The sequence below is a fragment of the Amphibalanus amphitrite genome, unplaced genomic scaffold, assembly GCF_019059575.1.
Source record: "Amphibalanus amphitrite isolate SeventyFive unplaced genomic scaffold, NRLGWU_Aamphi_draft 000298F_arrow, whole genome shotgun sequence".
Taxonomy (NCBI): Eukaryota; Metazoa; Arthropoda; class Thecostraca; order Balanomorpha; family Balanidae; genus Amphibalanus; species Amphibalanus amphitrite.
The window spans coordinates 648,816-671,112 of NW_024881793.1; the positions used below are offsets into that span (position 1 = coordinate 648,816).

Below are 22,297 nucleotides of genomic sequence, written 5' to 3' on the forward strand. Positions count from 1 at the left end.
ACAATGAATATTTATCCTCACTATTTTTATGTAATTAAGGCTTTACACACAGAATGTCTAGCTTCAGCATATTTTTATTACCGCCTTTATTTAACGCTTAACTCATGACGTCATAGATCCGGCCATCACTAGCCCCTGTACGGTTTGCAGGATTCTCGGATTCGGCAACAATTTCACCTACTGGGTGCTGATCACGGCGGCGGTTGATATTCTGGCTCGGACTGGGGCTCAGGTGAGTTCAGCAGCATCTTGTGTTGTTTTTCCGTGGGCATCCCTGGGGACAGCATTTGGTAACCAGATACGTTAAGAAAATTGTTGTAGTTCTCGAAGCGAAAAGCAAAAGGCTTTGAACAAAAAGCCTCATTGAAGGCTGCCTTCCAACCTATCTCTATGCTGTTTATTTGTTGTGTTTTAAATGCACATCGTCAGCGCTTTCCCTGCGTGGATGGATATGGTGGTGGAAGCAGCTCTCGAAGTTATTTCATTCGTTTGCCTAGAATGAGCTGTAGCGCCTACCGACGGCGGTCTGCGCCGGCTAGTTCATATGAGCTAAGATTTGTAATAACAATAACGCAGCTCAAGAGTCGTTTATTGCACATGAGATGAAGTTGTCGTTATGAGCAAGGCCGCCGCTCCTAAACAAGCAAACGATGTGATGAAGCATATCATGTTTCGTATTACATGGGCCGCTGAATTCATGAGGTCAGTGGTCACTGCTGACAATTGGAACGCATAATTTAGTGCATAGTTTATTTTATCACTGTTGAACTACGAAATCTAGTTTTTGGGTAGTTACTTTATATAGAAATGTAGCTGACCTTTGACCTGTGACCGCCAGGGCTGGCAGGGTGGCTCTGTTGACCTTCCCGGCTCGTATGCAAACATCAGTGATCTCCAGGAATCTGACGCTACTACACACGCCAGAATGTGCAAAAGCACATCCGCAGGGGTAAGATTCTTTAATTAATTTGTCGATAAAAATGGCAGTTGTCCTTGATCTGCGTGTGATTTCATGCCCAGTCTTATGCTTTTTTTTGTAGTGTAATGGAGAATGCTTTTGATGTGTGAAAATAGATATTTAATGTCTTAAAAGCGTACTATCTAAGTACAAAAAAGCTTCGCAAACTGACATGTTCTTTGATCAACATACGTGCAAGCGTCATCAGTCAAAATATCCGAATCAAGCAGGTTGACAGCAACTTCGGCAAAGTTTGTATGTGATATGCGATGCTATCCGATGCAAATTCCCTCCGCAGTTTACATACACCTAATGTGCAGTGCGCTCTGAGGCGCTGGCTTCACCTTTGACCTGGGTTCACATAATATTTGTGAAACAGTTTTAGGACTCCTGGCTTGGATTGCAGGGTTATCAAATCCGAAGTTGTTTTGAACGAATAAATAGCTGCACTGATCACATGTGGCGGCTGGCATGTTTGAATCGCCAAAAGGAGCACGAAAACACATCATCCCTGTGTTTATTTACACGTCTATCTTTACACCCTCATCCTGAGCGTACTATCGTGAGGAGAAAACGGACCACAAATCAGCGGCGGGGTAGTCTGGGTCGCCTGTCGCCGCAGCTAAAACAAACAGCGTCTGTCTGGGCGTGTGCTCACTGCAGGGGACACACAGAGCGCGCTAACGAGAGGCGGGGTGGCCGGGTCAGCGCTGGCCCGCTTCACAACGTTCTACGTATGTATTTTCACCGCCCTCGCTCCGTGGCACCCTCGCTGGGTGGGCGGATACGGCCGTTGTTGGTTTGTCGCTTTGTCGCCGATTAGATTTAGTTGGGGTACGGCTCTGAATAGGCTATGTAAGGTAAGACGGCTAAAGCAAGACATAGTATATGTGTAGCCTGACTACGGCCAGGTCGGGCTCAAAGCAAAAATGTAGGAGGCCTAGAGTAAATACAATCTGGGTACGCCCTATAAGAACAGCTCGGGTGTGGGTAGGTATACGACTCAGAGTACGGCATATGTAAGGCACTTGGCAAGAGCACGGTAATATGTTAGCACTTACGTGTTTATAGCGGTAATACGGCAGAAGGTTGTACATACACGTATAATTTACAGTAAAGGTGCGGTCTATATCACAACTTTAATTCAGACCGAGGATATTAGCCGTTTTCACGACGGGCTATCCAGCGAATGCACCTAAATTGACCAAATCTGCACCTTATCTCTTTTTCAGCAAATATCCTCATTTTATGAATTTATTTCAGTGTTTTAATCGATGACACTCTCTGATGATATGACAAAGGAGGCATATAAGCAATAAGTGAAACCCAGGCTGATAGCTTCTAAGAGATACACTGAACCTAATTTGACCAAATCTGCACCAAATGTGCACCAAATGTACACCAAATGTGCACCAAATGTGTACCAGATGGCCGTCGTGAAAACGGCTATTATGTAGCCGAACCCGATTATTTACGACCTGAGTACGGCCCCCATGCCGTTCTGAATACGACCCAATGGCAAGGTATGTGCACGGCCTAAGCACGGCACGGGGACGACACGGGTACGGCCCCGATACGGCCCGGGTACGGCCAAATGCACGTCTCTGTCTGGTGGCCAGACACGGTGCCCATTATTCTCATTGGTATGCCACTGGCAGCTGGCCTGTCTGAGTAGCGCACACGGACGGCGCTGGGAAACTGGTCCTGAAAATATGGACACAAAGCCATTACCTGCCGCGTGGAATACCTACAGTAAACTTCTTACTGCATCATTGCCTGACGGAATATTGACCATGGCTTAGATGCACGGCTGTTGCTATCCTTGGAACAAGACTGAGTCCCAGGCGAGTTCAACGACATGCTTTCGGATGTATGTCCTTGGGCATCCAGCGTTCGGTATCGGATGTGTTGGCACTTGCTGTAGCTAACGCCTGCGTAGAAAACCATGATCAATGAAGCCAAGATAACCGGTATCTATAAAAAAAGACACGAGTCATGCTAAGGGCATACCAATTGGATACAATAACAGACGAATAACGAAACGATGGAACGATATGCTATACACACATACACGCATAAAAAACGCGAAACTAATACCAGCCAATCCAAAACGCTATTTTTCTCCTAAACAGCTTATCATTTGTAAAGTTTTAGGGTTATTATTTTACTTGACGACACTGAATCGTCCAAAAATATGTAGTTTTAAAATAACTATCGGTTGGAACCTAAGCTGTAGGTTGCAGCTGGGGGAAACATTTGCTGCATCATTCACGCATTTTTATTTGGGATGCAAAAAGGCGACAGAAGGTGAAATAGTTGCCACTCCTGCTGTTAACCCGCGCCCCGTAGGAGGGGGGGGGGAGGCGAAACGCCCCTGGCCTTTTCCGTCGATATCTCCTAAGCGGCTGCAGATATCGCCACCAAACTTTCAGGGCCTCTCTGAGCATAAATTTTACACATTGTGACCAACTTTTTTCCAGAGGCTATGATAGGTTGGCCACAAATGATGTCAGAATGATGTCATGTTCAGCCATTTTCGACCGAAAAAAGAGCTTCGCGAGAAGAGCTGTCAGGCATACAGCTTTGAAGATGCAGAAAAATGATCCGACATAAAAGGTGTAGAATTACTAGGGCTACAAAACTGCTGTCTCGTATTTTTGAAATTTTTGAATTTTGATACCCAAAAATAAAAAAGTATCTTTTTTTGGATATACTAGCCAAAAAAATCCATTTTTTAGTTTCGAAAAAAAAAACGGAATATATATGATAGTACCTACCATCTTCTATCTACATACCAAATTTCAGATCGATATCTCTTTTTGTTTGGCCAAATTATAGCGAAAGAACTGTTCAAAAATGATGACGTCAAATTTTCAAACTCAATTTTTGGCAATTCTAGACCACGTAGGACCAAACAAAGACCACCATTAGACTCCCCGTGACGGGCTGCATCGAATCGGTTCCCATTTTATGCAAAAATATCAACTTAAAATTTTGACCTATTTTGACCTGACCTTGACCTGACCTTCACCAGAACGTAACCTAAGCTGGCCCCAAAGGCTGCCTGACCCATATAATCGCATTTGTCATGTAAAATGGACCATAAAACATGTATCACACGACACTTTCATGTTGTGACCCCCAATGATCTGACCTCTATGACCTGAGCTGGTATCAGTGACCTCAGATAGCAAAGTATGTGTTTGACGAACAATGTACCACCGATGGTTTTCAATAACTTACCAATTTACTCGATTTCACAACACATTTCTTGAAATGTCTGTGAACGGTGAAAATCCGACCCTTGACCTGACCTGTGACGTCATCGGTTTGACCTAGGCCAATGAAATTTGGTCACAAGGTAGTTCCGCGGTGGGGCTATTGATGCCGTTTGAATTTTCAAAATCGGCCGGTAAATTTCCGAGATCTTAGGGGGGGGGGGGGGGGCGAAACGGCCCCACCCCCTACGGGTGGTAGGGTCCGCCGATAGCCCTACGGGGCGCGGGTTAAAAAAATTCCCGATCAAGTTTTCGGAGACTGCACCATATGTGAGCATCTGTGCCTTTTGGGCCCATCTGTGACCTTTGTGAGTATGTGTTTCTATAGTATTGTAATTCACCTTCGAGGAGAAAAGTGGAATAGATTATTAGATTTTACAGCTGGTGCGCCTCAACAGGCCATTCATTACCACCATGGCAGACAATAGTCTGTAGCAGAAGCTGAGTTTTTTTTTGTTAGGTATACCATCTGCACACCATGCGCCGATTCTGCTGCTGACGGCTGTATGAGCTGATCAGGACACAAAGAACCAGGTTCAAAGCTAAGACCATGACATGGAGGTTACATGATATGAAATAATATTTTCGGAGTTTCTTGAGTGATATATATTGAAAAATTGATAGCAAATATTTCGATACTCGTAGTGGTACCTTTTTCAATGCGAGTGATGCACAGTGCGAGCTTTGTTAAGCACAACAAAATAACACAATTCCCATGCAATCGGTGGAGCTGGGTCCTCCAGTGCAGATAAAATAACCTATACGATACCGCCTTCCTAAGAACTTATACAATATCACTGTCTATCACGGAATTTTAATTAAATATTTAGACAATCAGCGCTAATTTAATAAAAAGAGCGTCACTTCAGTTACAGGTAAGTCACACTTACACAAGGTGACCCCCCCCCTCGCGTGTTCGTTCAGCGTGCCAACCACTATTTTTTTAGCACAATGTCCCATATTGGGCTCAGCTGGACGCCACCGCTGTCGAGATTCATTGACGGGCGCAGCTGTCGGATCTCGATGGCCTCCCTGATTTTACGTTTTTTCCAGTGGCGTTCGATGGCTAGGGTTCTCGCCTCGAACGGGTTCAAGTCACCGCCACAGGTACAAAAGTGTCTGGCCGTCGCTGACGTATCGCAGCGTCCGTGCTTGATATCGGCGGTGTGCTCCTTCAATCTGTCCTGTTTTGGTCGCCCTGACTCTCCGATATAGCTGGAGCCGCACGAGCACTTTATCTCATATACGGCCCCTTTCTTCTTGCTCTGCTCCACGGGATCTTTGACGTTAACCAGGTGACCCCTCAATCGCTTGGATTTGTGAGCTACCTTGATTCTGTGTGGCCTGAGAACCTTGGCTATCCTTTCGCTGAGACCTGGGACGTAGGGCACTGCCGCATAGGCTTCTTGGTCTCTGGCGGCGGCTTCCCCCTGTACGGTCTGGCTGGCGTCACGGCGTCTCATAGCCCTCTTGATAAACGGCTCCGGATAGCCATTGGCTACGAACACATCCCGTATCTTGCTCTTCTCCTCCTTCACACTTGACATGTCGCTGCAGACCCGTCTTGCTCTGGCTTCCATGCATCTTATTAGACCAGCTTTCATGGCCGCGGGGTGGCTCGAGTTGTACTTCAGGTACACGTTTGATGCGGTCGCCTTCCGGTAGACTGAGGTGCCCAGCCGACCTTCTGACCTCTGGACAAGAACGTCCAAAAACGGCAGTTTCTGGACGTTTTCTGGACGTTTCGTTGACGCCAGCCAGACCGTACAGGGGGAAGCCGCCGCCAGAGACCAAGAAGCCTATACGGCAGTGCCCTACGTCCCAGGTCTCAGCGAAAGGATAGCCAAGGTTCTCAGGCCACACAGAATCAAGGTAGCTCACAAATCCAAGCGATTGAGGGGTCACCTGGTTAACGTCAAAGATCCCGTGGAGCAGAGCAAGAAGAAAGGGGCCGTATATGAGATAAAGTGCTCGTGCGGCTCCAGCTATATCGGAGAGTCAGGGCGACCAAAACAGGACAGATTGAAGGAGCACACCGCCGATATCAAGCACGGACGCTGCGATACGTCAGCGACGGCCAGACACTTTTGTACCTGTGGCGGTGACTTGAACCCGTTCGAGGCGAGAACCCTAGCCATCGAACGCCACTGGAAAAAACGTAAAATCAGGGAGGCCATCGAGATCCGACAGCTGCGCCCGTCAATGAATCTCGACAGCGGTGGCGTCCAGCTGAGCCCAATATGGGACATTGTGCTAAAAAAATAGTGGTTGGCACGCTGAACGAACACGCGAGGGGGGGGGGTCACCTTGTGTAAGTGTGACTTACCTGTAACTGAAGTGACGCTCTTTTTATTAAATTAGCGCTGATTGTCTAAATATTTAATTAAAATTCCGTGATAGACAGTGATATTGTATAAGTTCTTAGGAAGGCGGTATCGTATAGGTTATTTTATCTGCACTGGAGGACCCAGCTCCACCGATTGCATGGGAATTGTGTTATTTTGTTGTGCTTAACAAAGCTCGCACTCAAGATTACTACAACATACATAGGTCATATAGGTCAATATATAGGTCATGCCAGGTCACAGGGGTTGCTTAGGTCACAACAGGTCACCCCAGGTCACGATAGGTCAGGTCAGGTCACCATAGGTCATGCCAGGTCACGATGGGTCAGGTCAGGTCTCCGGTCAACTCGGATCATGCAAGGTCACAGGGGTCGCTTAGGTCACAATAGGTCACCCCAGGTCACGGGTCACGATGGGTCAGGCCAGGTCACAGGTCACCTAAGGTCACGATAGGTAAATGCAGGTCAAACTGGTCACATTAGGTTAGGGCAGGTCAATTAGCTCACGATGGGCCAGGTCAGGTCACTGGGTTGACCTCAGGTCACGGTGGGTCAGGCCATGGCACAGAGGTCACCTAGGGTCACGATAGGTCAAGTCCAGATCAAGCTGGTCACGTGAGGCACGGTCAGGCCATTGGCGTCGTATGAGGTCACGATGGGTCAGGGTAGGTCACAAAGGTTACATGAGTTGAGCATTGAATCTGGAATCCAACATCAATCCTGCCGCTTTGTCTTGCCTCGTGTTCTGCCAGCTATTTGAAATCAATTCAGAAAGCTTGAAAGTATTCCACTCACCTGTGCTCTGCCAGAGAGTAATACAAAGCCTACACCACAGACCTGCTTCGTTTCGCTGCAACCCGTTAACTGTAACCCATTCGCTTAAATCTGTTAGCTGTAGCCCCTTCAGTCTTTGCCTTTGTCGGCCTTGAAAGCATTGAAAGTTATTGCTTGAAAGTATTGAAAGCTTGAAAGTATTCCATAAAATGTGCATCAACACATGCTACATTACAACTCTTGAACACACAAATACTTAAACACATCAATCCTGCCGCTTTGTCTTGCCTCGTGTTCTGCCAGCTATTTGAAATCAATTCAGAAAGCTTGATAGTATTCCACTCACCTGTGTTCTGCCAGAGAGTATTACAAACCTACACCACAGACTGCAGTGCCCTGTCTGTTTCGCTGCAACCCGTTAACTGTAACCCATTCGCTTAAATCCGTTAGCTGTAACCCCTTCACTCTTTACCTTTGTCGGCCTTGGAAGTATTGAAAGTTATTGCTTGAAAGTATTGAAAGCTTGAAAGTATTCCATAAAATGTGCATCAACATGTACTACATTACAACTTTTGAACGCACAAATATTCACACTGCCCTAACCACATCAAATCTGACGCTTTGTGAAAAAGCCGAGCTCACCAGTGTTTTGCCAGCCATTTCAATTTGAAATCAATTCAGAAAGCTTGATGTATTCCAGAAAACTCGCACTGTGCATCACTCGCATTGAAAAAGGTACCACTACGAGTATCGAAATATTTGCTATCAATTTTTCAATATATATCACTCAAGAAACTCCGAAAATATTATTTCATATTCATTATAACTTGAGGAAAAGGTAACATGACTCTTAAGTCATACATTAGCCCGCGCCCCGCTGGGCTATTCAGCCATACGCGTCCTGCTGGGGGGGGGGGGGGCAGATTCTGCCCCCCCTGTCTAACTTCCGAACCGATGGTCGTAGAAAGACGGGGAAAACGGCAATCGAAAGCTCTCAACAAGGCGGATCTTAAGAGCCCAAATTTTTTTGCTTAAGTAGGTCAGAGGTCAGGTCAAGGTCAGGTCAAGGGTACAAAATGCAAGTTTCTACAGTATCGGCCTTGCACCGTAGTTGCCGAAGAATGGACTGAGACTGATTGCCCAAAACGTGTTCTTAGACTACCAAGACAATATTCGTTGCACACAATGTCATTCAAAGGTCAAGGTCAAGGTCAGGTCAGGTCAGGTCAGGTCACCAAAAACAAAATATAGAAAAGGGCATGTGCGACACATGTTTTATGGGTCATTTTACTCATGGAATTCAATAGGCACACTCAATAAGTGATATGGACCACCTCTGGATGAATTTCGGGTCGAGGTCAGGTCAAGGTCAGGTCAAGTGAGGTCAAATTTTGAAGTTGGTTGTTAAGGCCTAAAAAGGTGTCTATCCGATGCAGTTTTTCACGGCGAATCGAATGGTGCTATTTTCGTTTCCGTACGAGGTCTAGAACTTCCAAAAAAATCATTTTTCAAAAATTTTGTGTGTCGTGACGTCATAAAATTTTGAATAACTCCCACATTTTTGAACCGATTCTTCTAAAAATTGGTATGTAGGTGCACATAGACCTCGTCTTTGACATATATTCCGGTTTTTTCGATAAACTCAAAATTTTGGATTTTATAAATATTTTCCCAAAAAAATCAGTTTTTTGGAAAAATGTTGGCCAAAATCCAAAATTTTCAAAAAATCGAGATAGCCATTTGATAGACAAAGTAGAATCACGTATAACCTTTTTGTTACGTCTTGATTCCTTTAAAAATGAAGATGTTAGCGGCGTTTGAAATTTTGCCGTTTTTGAGGCGAAAATGGCGAACATGACGTCACTAAAACGTCAATTTCTCAAAAATTTTCCGACGGATTTCGCTCAAATTTTCAGGGAACGTGTCAAATTGATGTATAATAAGGTACTGAAAGTTTGACGTCGCTGGCGTAACGCGTTTAGAAGTTATTGGCGAAAAACGGGAGGGGGGGCAGATTCTGCCCCCCCCCCCCCAGCGGGGCGCGGGTTAGGTTACATGATAGTAACAAGGCAAGGCGGGGGAGACGTCTTATCCCATCTCCCTCAAATTTTGCGCATGGGTAACGTGTAGCACAAGTAAGAAAAACAAGTGATAAGGAAACCGTAAGGACTGCGGAATGAAGAGGATGGGAAATGGGAATAGCCACCAACTCACGAATAATTAAGGTCATTTGAGGACGTCAATGGTCAACATAAGCGTAGGAACCATGGGTGCAAGGGTGCAGCTGCACCCACAATATTTATCCAGTGGGTGCAGACAATGTATTCTGCACCCACAATAATCTGAACCAAAAACCCCTTTTTCATCAACAGTACTTCCCATGCAGCACGGCAAATTCAGGATATGTTGCCTACTATCCATCTTTCGAAGCATTTGCTACTGTGATCAGTGATGGTCTTCAAAAATCAAAACTTACATTTGTGCTGAAAAAAGGGAAATGGAGCATGTGATTGAACACATACCGAACCGATGAACCACTGTCAAAAATTTTAGCCCGATATCTTCGAAAATGGCTAAGTTGGCCGCTTTTACTTTTTGCGGTAGTCAATATTGACAATATTAGCCCTCGAATGTGTGCAGCGTTTTCCAGCTTCTAATGTGTAGGGGAAGGGGGAGGGGGTCGGTCGGACCCCCTGCCGTTCGGCCCCTGATCGAGCTAGAGCTTCGCGGAAAAAACGAGGGTGTTGCCCGTGACGAGAGGAAGCCGATGATACCCAATTTTAAGGTCCTACTTCATTGGTTGACCTTCCAGGTCAGGTCAATATTCCAAATTCCTAGAACTGCGTAAAGTGAAGCTGTTATCGGGTTTTTCGGGGTGCTGATCACGAATATCTGATGTTAGTTTTGATCACAGATGATTTCTTCATGCATTTAGGCCAGATCGGGTCAGGTCAGGTCAGGTCAACCATTAGGCGTCCTACCGGCTATCCATAGTAGGTGTCAACTACCACTGACGGCGTCGTAGCATGTCACGAAAGCACTAAAACTACTTCGTAAACGTTCAAATGGATGCTAAATTCGAAATCAGCCCTATAAACTACCCTAGAAACATGTAAAACTCGAAAAAGTGAACCGAGGTCATCAAAGGTCAATGACCTGACCTGACCTTCAGGTTATCTTCACACCCACCGTGATGCATGGGAAGAACATCATTTCACATGTTTGGACGTCTACAATCACAAAAAGACTGGAAACGCGCGGATAATGTGAGTTGACATACGCCAAATCGCGATTCCGGCCGAACATGGTCTCGAGAATCAGGTCACAGGTCAAAGGTCTTTTGGGTCAGGGTCATGAAATTTTTAGAGTAGGTGTAAAACTGATCAACTCGAGGGTACTAAAAGTTTCGTCGCGATCGGCCGCTTTTTGCGCGAGTTATTTGCGAACAACCATGGGGGGGGGGGGGTTCATCCGAACCCCCTACACATGCGAGGGTCAATGCTTCCAAATGCACTTATCGGTTGGTACCTTTTCGACATGGTACACCCTCAAAGCTCGTAACGAGCCTTCGCTCGGGTGTCGCCCCCCCCCCGCTTCACCGGCCATGGCTGGATTTCTGCACCCATGCACCCACAATGCTCCAGCCGCTCCTACGCCCATGATGGTCAACATTCAACGGTTCCAGATTTGTACATGCTTTTTTGGACTGAGATTAGCTCATAGCTCCTGAAGTCATTTCACGTGACTTGGTGACCTGCTGACTGTGAATGAACTTTAACAAGGTAATCAGAAATGATGTATCAAATAGGCTGTCAAAAATGACGGCGCATAACGCCACCGTTTTTTGAAATATTTGCAAAACGCTAAGAAGGGGAACTTAAGAGCACCTGGCACGGCGCTAGTTTAACCCGCGCCCTGCTGGGGGTCCTGGATTTCCACGCCCTGCTGGGGGGGGGGGGTGTTTGAACACCCCCCCTTGTAACTCGGCTCCTGGGCCACGTAGCGATACGCGGAAGGCGGCGTTCGAAAGAGCGTCAAAAATAATGACGAAATCACTTCGGTCAATTTTTTGGTCAGGTCAAAGGTCAGGTCACCAGAGGTCATCGAAGGCAAAATTTCGCCGATTTCCAGGTCGAATGTCGAAAATTTCCAAGAAGCCAACGCATAACTCGGGAACCAATAGAGCTACAGCGCCGCGGAAAAGTGCATTCGATAGCCCTTTTAACGCCCTTTCTGAGTAATTCTCTCAGATTTGACCTAACATCAACGGTTTTGCCTGCAGGGGGCAAAAACTGCAAAAATAGCCGATTTTTTCGGAAACAGTTTTTCTGCAATAACTTTTGACCCAAGCCTTGTACGAGCTTACTTTCACCGGCATCGTGTTCCTCTCGTCAAGACGCATCGAATGAACTATAACTTGACCTTGAAAGGTCAACTTGAAAATTTGACCTCAGGTCAAGGTCATGACCTGACCGGAAAGGGTCATGTTGCATATCAGTCGATCCGTATCGTCGAACTGAATACATATAAGGCATTTTCATCGCTCTAGCATGCCTCTATCAAAAGTTATTTGCGAAAAACTGTTAGATACCATTCGTGACCTAAGATGACCTCAGGGCATAAACAAGGGTCACGGACACCATTTTCATGTTCGGTGTGTCTAAAACACTTGTAATTCGGTGTTTGGGAGTGTTTATAATGTCTTTCGTCCAAAAGAGACGCATTTCAATTTTCTCCCATTGACTTATAATGGGGAGGTCGCAAAATTGACCTGACCTTAGGTCATCGATATCAAAATTCTGAGATATACATTTTGTACATGCTATTGCTCTTAGCAATCGCTGAAAGTTTCAAAGCGATCGGTCACTCGGTGTAGCTACGACAGACATTGAAACATTTTATGAGGTGAGGTCACTTCAAGTGACCTGGTGACCTGACCTTGAATGACCTTGGTCTGAAATTTTCACAACATGTGTAGAATTGATGTATGATAAGGTGTACCAAAAACGGCGGCGCTCCGCGCCGCCGTTTTTGAGATATTCGCGAAAAACCACAAGGGGGGTGTTCAAACACCCCCCCCCCAGCAGGGCGCGGGTTAACAGCGTTCAATTGAGTTGAATTGGATTGGCTTGAAAGTCATAAAATATTCAGTAAGGCAATATCAGTTAAATCGGCAGATTATGTATCTGAAAAGAGGAAGTATGGTGCCCAGCGATATCCTCTTACATAATACTAACGTTTATAGCACGGATGAGGTCATTGACGCTGTCCTTCCATAAAACTTCAGACTCTACCACATTCAGGCAGGAGTCAGAAGCTTGGCCAGAAGGAAGCCTGGACCGGGAACTGGAGGCTCGCGGCTTTATTGAACTGACTAGGCTCACCGGGCCAGGCCAAACGTAATGGGCGCTGGACTAAGACAAATAATCTCAAAGAGATGTTTACGGCGTCCTTTGAGAGTAAAACGTGACTGAAGGACGCGTGCGTGTCACCCCGATTGTCTTGTTTTCTTTGGTCACGTGTTCTCGAGAAGTTAGAAGTCTTGCGCATACGTTGTGACCTTCAGCTGAGTGGAAAATTATTCACTATTTCCTTACAGACAGTAAGTATGCATGTGTGCCATCTTGGATTTTACTAGCAGAGTTTCAATTGGCGGTTTTACAGCTCAGCTTCTTTCCCATTTCCCCCCTCTCTGTCTCTCTCTTTCTCCCTCTTTCTCCCCTCTTTTCCTTTGTATCGTACATATTCAGGCTCCAAGAGACAGCTTGAACGTTTAACAAAAAGCACATTGGTGTAAACACCAACCAATAATAACTTTGGGGAATGACGTAAATGAAAATAATTACCTTACCTGAACGAAGCTGAAGAAGCCGGTCCTCAAGGTATGTGGAGAAAGTGTGTTGCTTGATGCATTTGCACTATAGGCAGCCTCCAGCTCTGTTTGTTAGGGCTCAAATACACGGTGTCCACTGAGCTCTCGGTGGACAAGGAGCAGCCGTAACTGTTTTTCATTTTCCCCTTCAGGCGCTGCTGGTTGCCGAGACGCTGCCGGCCGCTTCCATTAGCATCTCCGCGCTGTTCTTCCTCAAGCTGCCCGTGAACGTGCGGGTCTTCTTGGTGGTGTCGCTGTGCCTCACCAGCTACCTGGCTCTGGCCTTCTCCGCACACGTGTGGCTAGACTTTGCCGGCGTGTTGTGCGCCTCGGTCAGCCGGGGGTTCAGCGATATCACCTTCCTGTCGTACGCCGGACAATACGAGAGGTGAGGAGTGCGCGCGGATCGGTTACGCGAGAGGTGTGGGGGATAAATGTGTGTGAGTATGTGTGTGTGTGTGTGTGGGGGGGAGGGATCGTACAAGAGATGGAGGGCCTTATGACCGGGGTATGCACTGTGCTTACAGTGTGCAGACTGGCCATAAGTGCTTCAAGGTATGTTCCTTGCTCCGTTCAAAAGGTGAAGGACGAGAGTCGGTCAATAGATGACAGGCTAGCGCATGTCCTCTGGCCTGCGGATGCTCATTGGTCACTGGCCTAAAAAGTCAGACGTGTTCAAATTAGCCTGACCTAACGCCTGTCCTTGCCATTTTCAGTCAACACTATAATTGACCTAGCCTTAGTACAAAAACACATATATCGCCACACAGCGGGCCTTATTAGACGTTGAAATAGCACGCTGCATTTTTTATTCCATCGATAACACTACTAACGATCTGGCTGTTTGGTGACTTGCATGCAACCTCATTCCAAGTTCCACCCTAGCTTTTGTGTTTTGGTGAGAGCTGAAATACAATAGAAATGACATTGTTATGCACAAAAGGTGCCTTACTACCTGAATATTTCTCCTCCTTTATATCTCACTTCACTTTACCCCGCTTCTCTTTACTTCATTTTACATTAATTGACTTCACTTAACTTCACTTCATTTCTCTCGTCTCTTTTATTCTCTCCTTCTCTTCTCTTCTTCTCTCCTTTCTTTCTCCTCTCCTCTCCCTCCTCTCCCACTCTCTCCCTCTCTAACCCCCCTCTCTCCCTGTTCCAGGGACGTTCTCTCCACCTGGTCATCGGGCACCGGCGCGGCCACGTTCGTCGGGCCCCTGATCTACTCCGCCATGGTCTCGGCCGGGTTCAGCCCGCGCAGGGTCCTCCTCACCATGGTCACCGTACCCATCATGATGGGCCTCAGGTTGGTCGGTGTTTGTAAGCATGCAGAAAACAGCTCACCTACAGCTTATGTAAAAGTTCAGTGCGCTTTAAACTAAGCATTCAGTGCACCATTCGAAATATAACGACCCAGTCAATTTATCTCGCGCGACGCTTTGGAAGAGATTTCGGTGGTACATATCGCCAAAGTTTGTAAAGGTAGGCTAATCATCGTTGCACTATCTGTTGTAAGCTCGGATACGTTTAATGGATTCCCCACAGTCCATGTGCCACACTATCCAGCAGTCTGATAAGTCCCCGCCGTCCAACGCTTAGCGGACATCTTTGACGAAAGCCCTGGACCTCCGCTGATGAAAATTGTGCCCAACAAATGCTCCCTCCCTTGTCGGCCAGTTTTTGGGTGATACTGGGCCGGCCGCAGCCGTCGGAGCCGGGCCTGCAGATGAAGCAGCTGCAGGCGCGCTCCATGCAGCCCGTGGAGGACAGCACCAAGACGCGGATGCTGCAGAGACTGCGGATAATGCAGGTGGGAAGAGAGGCGGGCCTCGAAGCGAGGATGGGGAGCCGCACTTGATATGCGGAAAGATGCTGCTTAATTAATTCCTTTTACTTAAAACTGGTAGACAGTACTCAAATGATCTGTTGATTTTGTTTTATACTCAAAGGCCCCTCTTCAGATAGTTCATATATCAAATCGTAAAACTCAATGACATTTGAAGAAATCAGATGCATTCAGAAAAAAAACGTAATGCCTGGAAAACATTAAACAGAATCGGTGAAACTCACGTATAAATAAACTTTTATGTCTTTGACATCAATTTGGATTGCCAACCAGTCATGATCAGTCACAAACTTTCCCTGTTTATCCTTTTCGTCAATCGCTAGCATTGTATCAACCATTTTCCTCCTTTTCACAGACAGCATTTAAGCTGATTCTTCCGCTGTGTGTATTTTACCTCGAGATGTACTTCATTGGCTCTGGGCTGGTGAGTATGTATGTGTGGAAAGGCATACTGAAGTCATATGTAAACCCTGCCATCAGAGGACAACATAAGCAAAGTGCTAATCCATATGATGTTCCATTTAGTACCATCTGCCCGCTATATAAATGGAAAGAAGTGTTAGTAAATTGACCAAATATCGTCAAAGAAGCGATCTAATGATGTACGTCTGGCCGGGTTCAGTTGGTACATACCAACTGATTATCATTCTCGCAAAACATGTGCAAAACGCTATGAAGCGCTGTGGCAGGCTAGTAAACATGTCTAATGAGGGATTCGAGGGCTAGGGGGATGAAAGTGAATTTGCCGCGGTGCTATTTATGCTGCTGACTCTCGTGGATTGCCGTTATGCCAACCGCGCCTAGTTTCCACATTTCGCTGTGTTTGTTCGGGGTTATCAATGGTTGCAGTGATTGCATTGGGTGCTAGCGATAGCAGAGTTTGCTGGACATAAATTTTCCAGCAGTACTGCTGAGATAAATGCGAAAAGCAGCGGGGTGTGTTGATAAATGTTAAAACTAAATATAGCTTGAAGCATAACAGCTCAGACATGTAAGCACACCTGTTTTTCTTGACCCAGTGATCATGCAAGAGCTGTAACTTTCCATCAATATTGGTTCGTAGTAACTGGACGGGCAGGCGAGCCTGTATATACACTTGGGAATGCTGGCTCGCCTGCCCTTCTAGTTCCTACGATACCAAAATGTCAGCAAAATACAAGATTTTCACCAACATCCTTATGCATCTGCATTAGCACCTGATACTCGTCTTTGTAGTGTCTGGCAGAAGTGTAGCGATTACTTTTTATTGATTTAATTAAAAGCTATTGCACTGTTGTGTTTTTCAGCTGGAGCTGATATATTTCACTGGCGGGGTCTGGCTGACCCCGTCTCAGCAATACAGCTGGTACATCACCATCCACTGTTTCGGCGTCATGGTGGCCAGGTCGGGACACAAATGGTTCCACACGGACAAATTGTGGTTACCCGTGATATACCAGGTGAGAGTCTGAGCTTCTACGCGGACAGATTGTGGCTATCCTTTATGTGAGAGTCTGCAGTTCAACACGGACGGATAGCATGGATATTTGTGGTTTTCACTTCAGGCTGAATTTTACACTTCGGATTTTAGCTATTTACGGTCACACTGTTGTAACTCTGTCGTGAGAATCAATGCTTGCTTTATCTTTCAGGGAGATATTTATTGCAGGCCTTGAACCAATTAGCACTATAACATGAGATGCTGTGCTGCGTTTCCAAACGCAACCACCAACTAAATCGTCTGGCCGCTTTTCTGGGCGTCACGATCAAGTGGAAATTCCACAAGCAGCCCTTTGCTTGTATCATATATGTAGTCTGAGTACGAGTGGCAAACATTCCCAGCCCAACGGAATCATACACCAAATCCCCTGTTTGCAGTTGACCCAAAAATAGCACCTCATAGTTTGGCGTGGTAGCTGTAGAGTTAGCCGAGGCGTTGGCTGGATGATACTCGTCTGAACTGGAGAGGCAGAGAGCCCTCGAATGCCATTTAAAATGGCAGCTGAAGTAGATCTTCAGATGCCGTTTGAGGCGAGCTGCATTTGAAGGGTACAAGGAATTCGCACAGCCACACGAGCTTATGCGTTTGAGCTCAGCGTAAACCTTTTTGGATGAAACTGAACAAGCTCACTCCATTGAAATTGAATTTCGTCGCGGCGCTAAGTCAAAGCGTTGCCAGTGGATGGTGTCGTTGAGAGCGCCGTTCGCAGCTGGAAGGGGCCAGTTTCGCTGGTGACCCACTCCGGTGACCCGCGAGACAGAAGGTCAGTGGGCCATTGGTATTGATCGGGTACAGCTGCAGACCACATCCGAGACCACAGCGCGGCCCGGCGGGCCTCTGAACGGTCCTGGGACCTGCTCGGCTCCCGGGCCGCCCTGCTCGTAAACTGCCGACTATGGCCGCGGCCGCCGACCAGCGCCGGCAAACGGAGACGGCCGGCGAAAAACAGGCGGCGTGCTTTAACTACTGACGACCCGCGGACGGCGCAAACATCGCGTGTGGGTCGCTCGACCGGCGCCAGCGCCGAGCTCCGCTCAATTATAGAACACTGGAGAACGAGTTTCGGTCATCTTTCTTTTACATTGTGGGCGACAATGGGACAAACAGTATTGATTTTGGTCAAGTGTTTCGTTTTTATGAAAGTGATAAGCGGTGTCTTTGCATAAACTTAGTGATTTTTATGCTACGAGCTTGACAGCGTGGTAATTACTAATACGATTATACGTGCACTGTTGTTCTGTGGAGCTCTTGAAGTATCACTTAGAAATCCAGTGACCCCGAAGTTAGAAGCAGCTTCGGTCAGAAATAAGAATTATTAAATGTCAGTGGTACCAACGTCTCCGTTGTTTCCAGCAGCCAACTAATTTATTTGGCTAATGCTCCTAGCTGTTATATTGTTTAGTTTATACATTTCCCTAACGACCTCCTAAAACACAGATACCGCTAAGCTCTTAACACACCACACCAATCATTCAGCCAACCTGCTGTCAGAGTATCATATCATTTTACGTAAAAATAACCCTTCTTCGCGTTGCGGAGCACGCGGGTAACCCTAGTGTAACACTAGTTGAATTTGTCAGCCAGTCATGGCCCATAGACTTACATACACAATTTCATTCCCAAGGACACAGTCATAACTCCCACAGGCCACTAGACCCACAGCCACACAGGCCAACACGTCTCACAAGTGAACCAGATAAGGGGATTCTGTGTCGCCAAAGGCCACCAGCTGGGCTCCCTCGTGCCGCGCGCCAGAGCGCCTCTGATGATGATGAATGGGACCCGCGGAGGGAAGTCAAAGGGCCGGGTCACGAGGGGTGAACCCGACGGTGATCACGAGAAGTAGAGAGGCGCTGGAGACGGGAAATGTTACGGTGTTCATGCGCGTGCTGTTTATTGTGTTAATTATAAGAATGTAATCAAACTAATCAGGGATAATGGGAGGGCTACAAATAAGGCCGTGGTGTGATAAGGAAAATATGTTTTTGGTAACAGAAAACATTCGCTTCGACCGACTCCAAGTCAATAATTGGCTTATATCTTATTTCCGCTTCTCTTGGTCTCTAATCTCAGACATCACTTTAGCAACAATCTGCCATTTGCCACAGCACAAATACCCGGAGTGGACCGAGTGGACCATTACTTATCAACGGCTCTTAGAGCTGGTAAATGACGGCCACCGTGGAGCTGCACTGGTGGCCTTTCGATGTTCGCGGAAAAGCCGCAGCTCGTTCTGGCTCTCGGGTACTTCTATAACAGTATATCAGCGTTATGTAAAGCCATACTCATTTCAGCGTTGAAATCAAAGGCAAGAATACAAAAGGCACAGCACAAGTGTAAATACGATGCTAGAACGTTGCATATCTGAATATCTTAGCTGGATATCTGAAAGGTCAGACGGCACCAGACCACATCAACCCAAAGCGGAACTGATGCAGTTTAAAGAAAATATGACTTTGTTTCGAAGGGCTTTTCCGTGAACACTATTGATGAAAATGAAAAAATCCTGGAATCTGTCAACTCCAGAAGCACGTCACCTTCCCGTTCCAAAACTATACATACTTTATAATTATCCATGCTAAACAATATTGCCACGAAGCTACCTGCGAGAATTCTCTATCTAACGTTTTAAATACTTTATGCAGAACTCTTTCACTTCTTCAAAACACATAAGCTCTTTTTCTGAGTCTGCTTTTATTGTAGTTCCGGTGCACCATACCTACTTTCCTGTGATTGGAAAAGAAGCCCAGAAAGCTCTATGTAATCAGTTGATGGAGAGCAGATCACCCTTCTTTTCAGAACATTTGGCTTGGATCATGTTACTGAGTGCGGTAAATGTGTTTGTCCGTGAGGTTGTTAATGGTGCCTTTGTGTGCCACTTGCGGGCTGTTTAGAGTGTTCCACTATGTGTGCTGGGTTGCGTGACGGTGTTTGTGCTCGGTGTCTGACTAGCCCTTCTCTTTTCAGAGTATGGTACTCGTCTTTCTCTTGTCGGAGGCACACTTCCGTTTTCTGCCGAGTGTTTGGATTATGTTCGGCATTCTACTCATCCAAGGCCTGGTAGAGGGAACAGAGTTCAAGTCGACTATGTTCAAAATCTACAACGAGGTAACTCACAGTTGTATTTATTGTATACGATTGTTTTTATGCGAAGTGAATTAGCGTCATATGTTTTTGCCCGTCTTGAGATAAAGAAAAGTTGACATTTATTTTACGTTGCTGTTTTGGAAGGTCAAGACTGGACCAAATTTCAGCCTCCTTAGGAGCTGATGTCACGATGTAAATAAGTTTTTTTTTGTGTGTGTTCCAAATAGGTAGGTACATTTATTTCCCTATTTTTACCCTCTTTCCCTTCCTTCCCCACCTCCCTCCTTCCTCTCCCTTCCTCTTTCTACCTATCTCTCCCATTCCCCCTTCCCCCTTTCCTCCATGTCGGGAACGCTGTCCATTGTGCCTCTGCCCGGTTCCGGCGGCCGACACTGATTGCCACCGCTCCCGACTCTCTGTTCAGGTGGACGAGGCAGACCGAGAGGAATGTCTGGCCATGATGCCGGTGGCGTTCTTCTTTCCGGCGGTCATGTCCGGCCTGGCTGCCATCCCCGCTCACACAGCCCTGTGTCGGCTGCGCTGAGGAGTCGGGGTCGACCGACGCGGCAGCGGTGGCGACGTAAGACGAAGGTGACGACTGGTGATGAAGTTAGACGACTGCGACGACTGGGGACGAGTTTAGACGACGACGGTGGTTGGTGATGTTGTTCGACGGACAGATGGCTGTTGATGACGTTAGACGAAGGCGACGGCTGGGGTTAGACGCCAGACGGACAGACAGCCGTTGATGAAGTCAGACACAGACGGCCGCTGATGATATGGGCGGCGCGGCTGGCGACGGAAGAATGATGACCGGGAGGCGGTGATCGCGCCCGCAGGACGGAACGAAGGAGTAGATGTACGAGCATGCGGAACTGGGTTCCGCAGTTCCGCTCGTAATCATGCGGAACTGGGTGTGTGATTTGTGGGCTCCAGGGATCTGTTGGGTGGCGGATGTGTTGGGTGGTGACAGGAGCACGTTAAGGGTTCTGGATTTCCGTGGGTGTTCACAATGTGATCGCACTCTGCGGCGGCTGTCTGTTCGAATGCTGGTGCCAGAGTTGAAAGCTTGTCCAATCTGTCCGAGCTTTGTGCCTTATGTGGTGACATTTGTTCTGCCGTCCATATCAGGCCTGGGCTAATGATCACAAACCATTTCCGGTATACTTGGGGTGCCTTTGATGTTTGCTTTTTGCTCTCACTTATAAGCGTCAGTGCCTAAGGTGCCGAAATTATCAGACTGTGTCGGTGAATAGTAACTATATATAGTTAGTTCGCCAGTTCAGTATCGTGCTGGTCATTGTATGCCCACAATTTTCTCGTCGAGAAATTAAATACACATGCCTTTAAAGATAATCATCAACATTAGATGTCATCCATCGCTTTTAAAGAGAGGAGCTGGTACTGCTTCCATGCAGAGTGTTCAAAGTGCTTTTCATTAAACTCCAGATTCTCACGTCTCCTGAAGCATGGCGTCATGTCATCATTTTCAATGTTGCACGACCTTTACCACGGCACTGGTAGTTGATACTGATGCAACAAATGCACTGGGGGTCTGTAGACGTGACTGTTTCTGCTTGCTTTTTAACACATGTGCACAGGGGTGCGAATGTATATGGCTGTCATATTTCACACCCGTTTGATTGCTTGTGATTCAATGGAACATTGAATACACGCCTGCAATACATGTGCATTTATCGTGCAACCTTGTGTTTTTACATGACAGAGAAGGGAACAAGGGTTCTACATACATACTCGTATAGGGCAGCTAGAGTCGAGACCACTCAACCACTTGCATCTTTTCTCAAATCCAGAAGTCCTAACCTATGTAATCTCAAACGCACCAGTGAAACTATGAGGATGCTGGTTATAAATAAGAAAAAGAACCTGCATAGCTAGGTACTCTTAGGTCAGTGGACACTAGCACTATATATTACCAAGACCATTGCAACCTCTTGACATTGTTGCGAAGAGACTACAAAGGGTTGTCACTTTATGCGCTGTGAGCCATCCTCTTTTATCATACCTTTATCTTTGTTGCTTTTATCAAGCTAATGAAAAACATTCGTAGTTGGCTTTGAAGCGAAGTGCATCACTTGTCGCAAAAACTCCGATTTGATATTGTCACTTTAGGATCTGTTTTGATTTGTAACTTTCAGCATTAGGAGAATTACCAAATGGGATTTTATATTTGATTGGCCAAAATCTAAAAATGACTTTTAAACTGAATGCATGGCACAAAAATATTAAAGCGTTATAGATTCGCTTTACCATAGGGAGTAGAGGTCATTCACTTGCAATGCTGTTGATAGTAGCCGTTTTTCATGGTGGCTATCTGGCACACATTTGGCTCAGATTTGGTGCAGCTTTGGTGCAAAGTTGGTCAAATTAGGTTCATTGTCCTTCTTAAAAGTGATCATTTTGTGTTGTACAGCTGCTTAAATACCCCACTTTTCACATTATCAGACACTGTTTTCGATTAAAACAATGAAATAAATTCATGACATGAAGATATTTGCTGTAAAAAGAAGTGGTCCATATTTGGTCAAGTTCGGTGCATTCGCCAGATAACCCGTCATGAAAACGGCTATTCTGTTCAATCCATGGACAGCTGCTCTACTTCCAATAAAAAAACCCTTGTAAATATCACCACCT

The 22,297-nt window shown here is 46.3% G+C and overlaps 1 protein-coding gene across 1 annotated transcript in view; it reads left to right on the top strand.

Moving 5' to 3' along the window:
• The window catches only part of LOC122387790 (battenin-like), a 35,608-nt gene extending 14,261 nt beyond the window's left edge, over positions 1–21,347 (top strand). The window contains exons 4-12 of the mRNA XM_043378259.1: positions 151–232; positions 839–949; positions 13,379–13,614; positions 14,392–14,535; positions 14,907–15,039; positions 15,431–15,499; positions 16,362–16,514; positions 19,523–19,663; positions 20,067–21,347. Coding sequence (XP_043234194.1) covers positions 151–232; positions 839–949; positions 13,379–13,614; positions 14,392–14,535; positions 14,907–15,039; positions 15,431–15,499; positions 16,362–16,514; positions 19,523–19,663; positions 20,067–20,186 — 1,189 coding nt within the window. The 3' untranslated portion in view covers positions 20,187–21,347. The remainder of the gene's footprint in view (positions 1–150; positions 233–838; positions 950–13,378; positions 13,615–14,391; positions 14,536–14,906; positions 15,040–15,430; positions 15,500–16,361; positions 16,515–19,522; positions 19,664–20,066) is intronic.
• Positions 21,348–22,297: the final 950 nt, after the last annotated feature.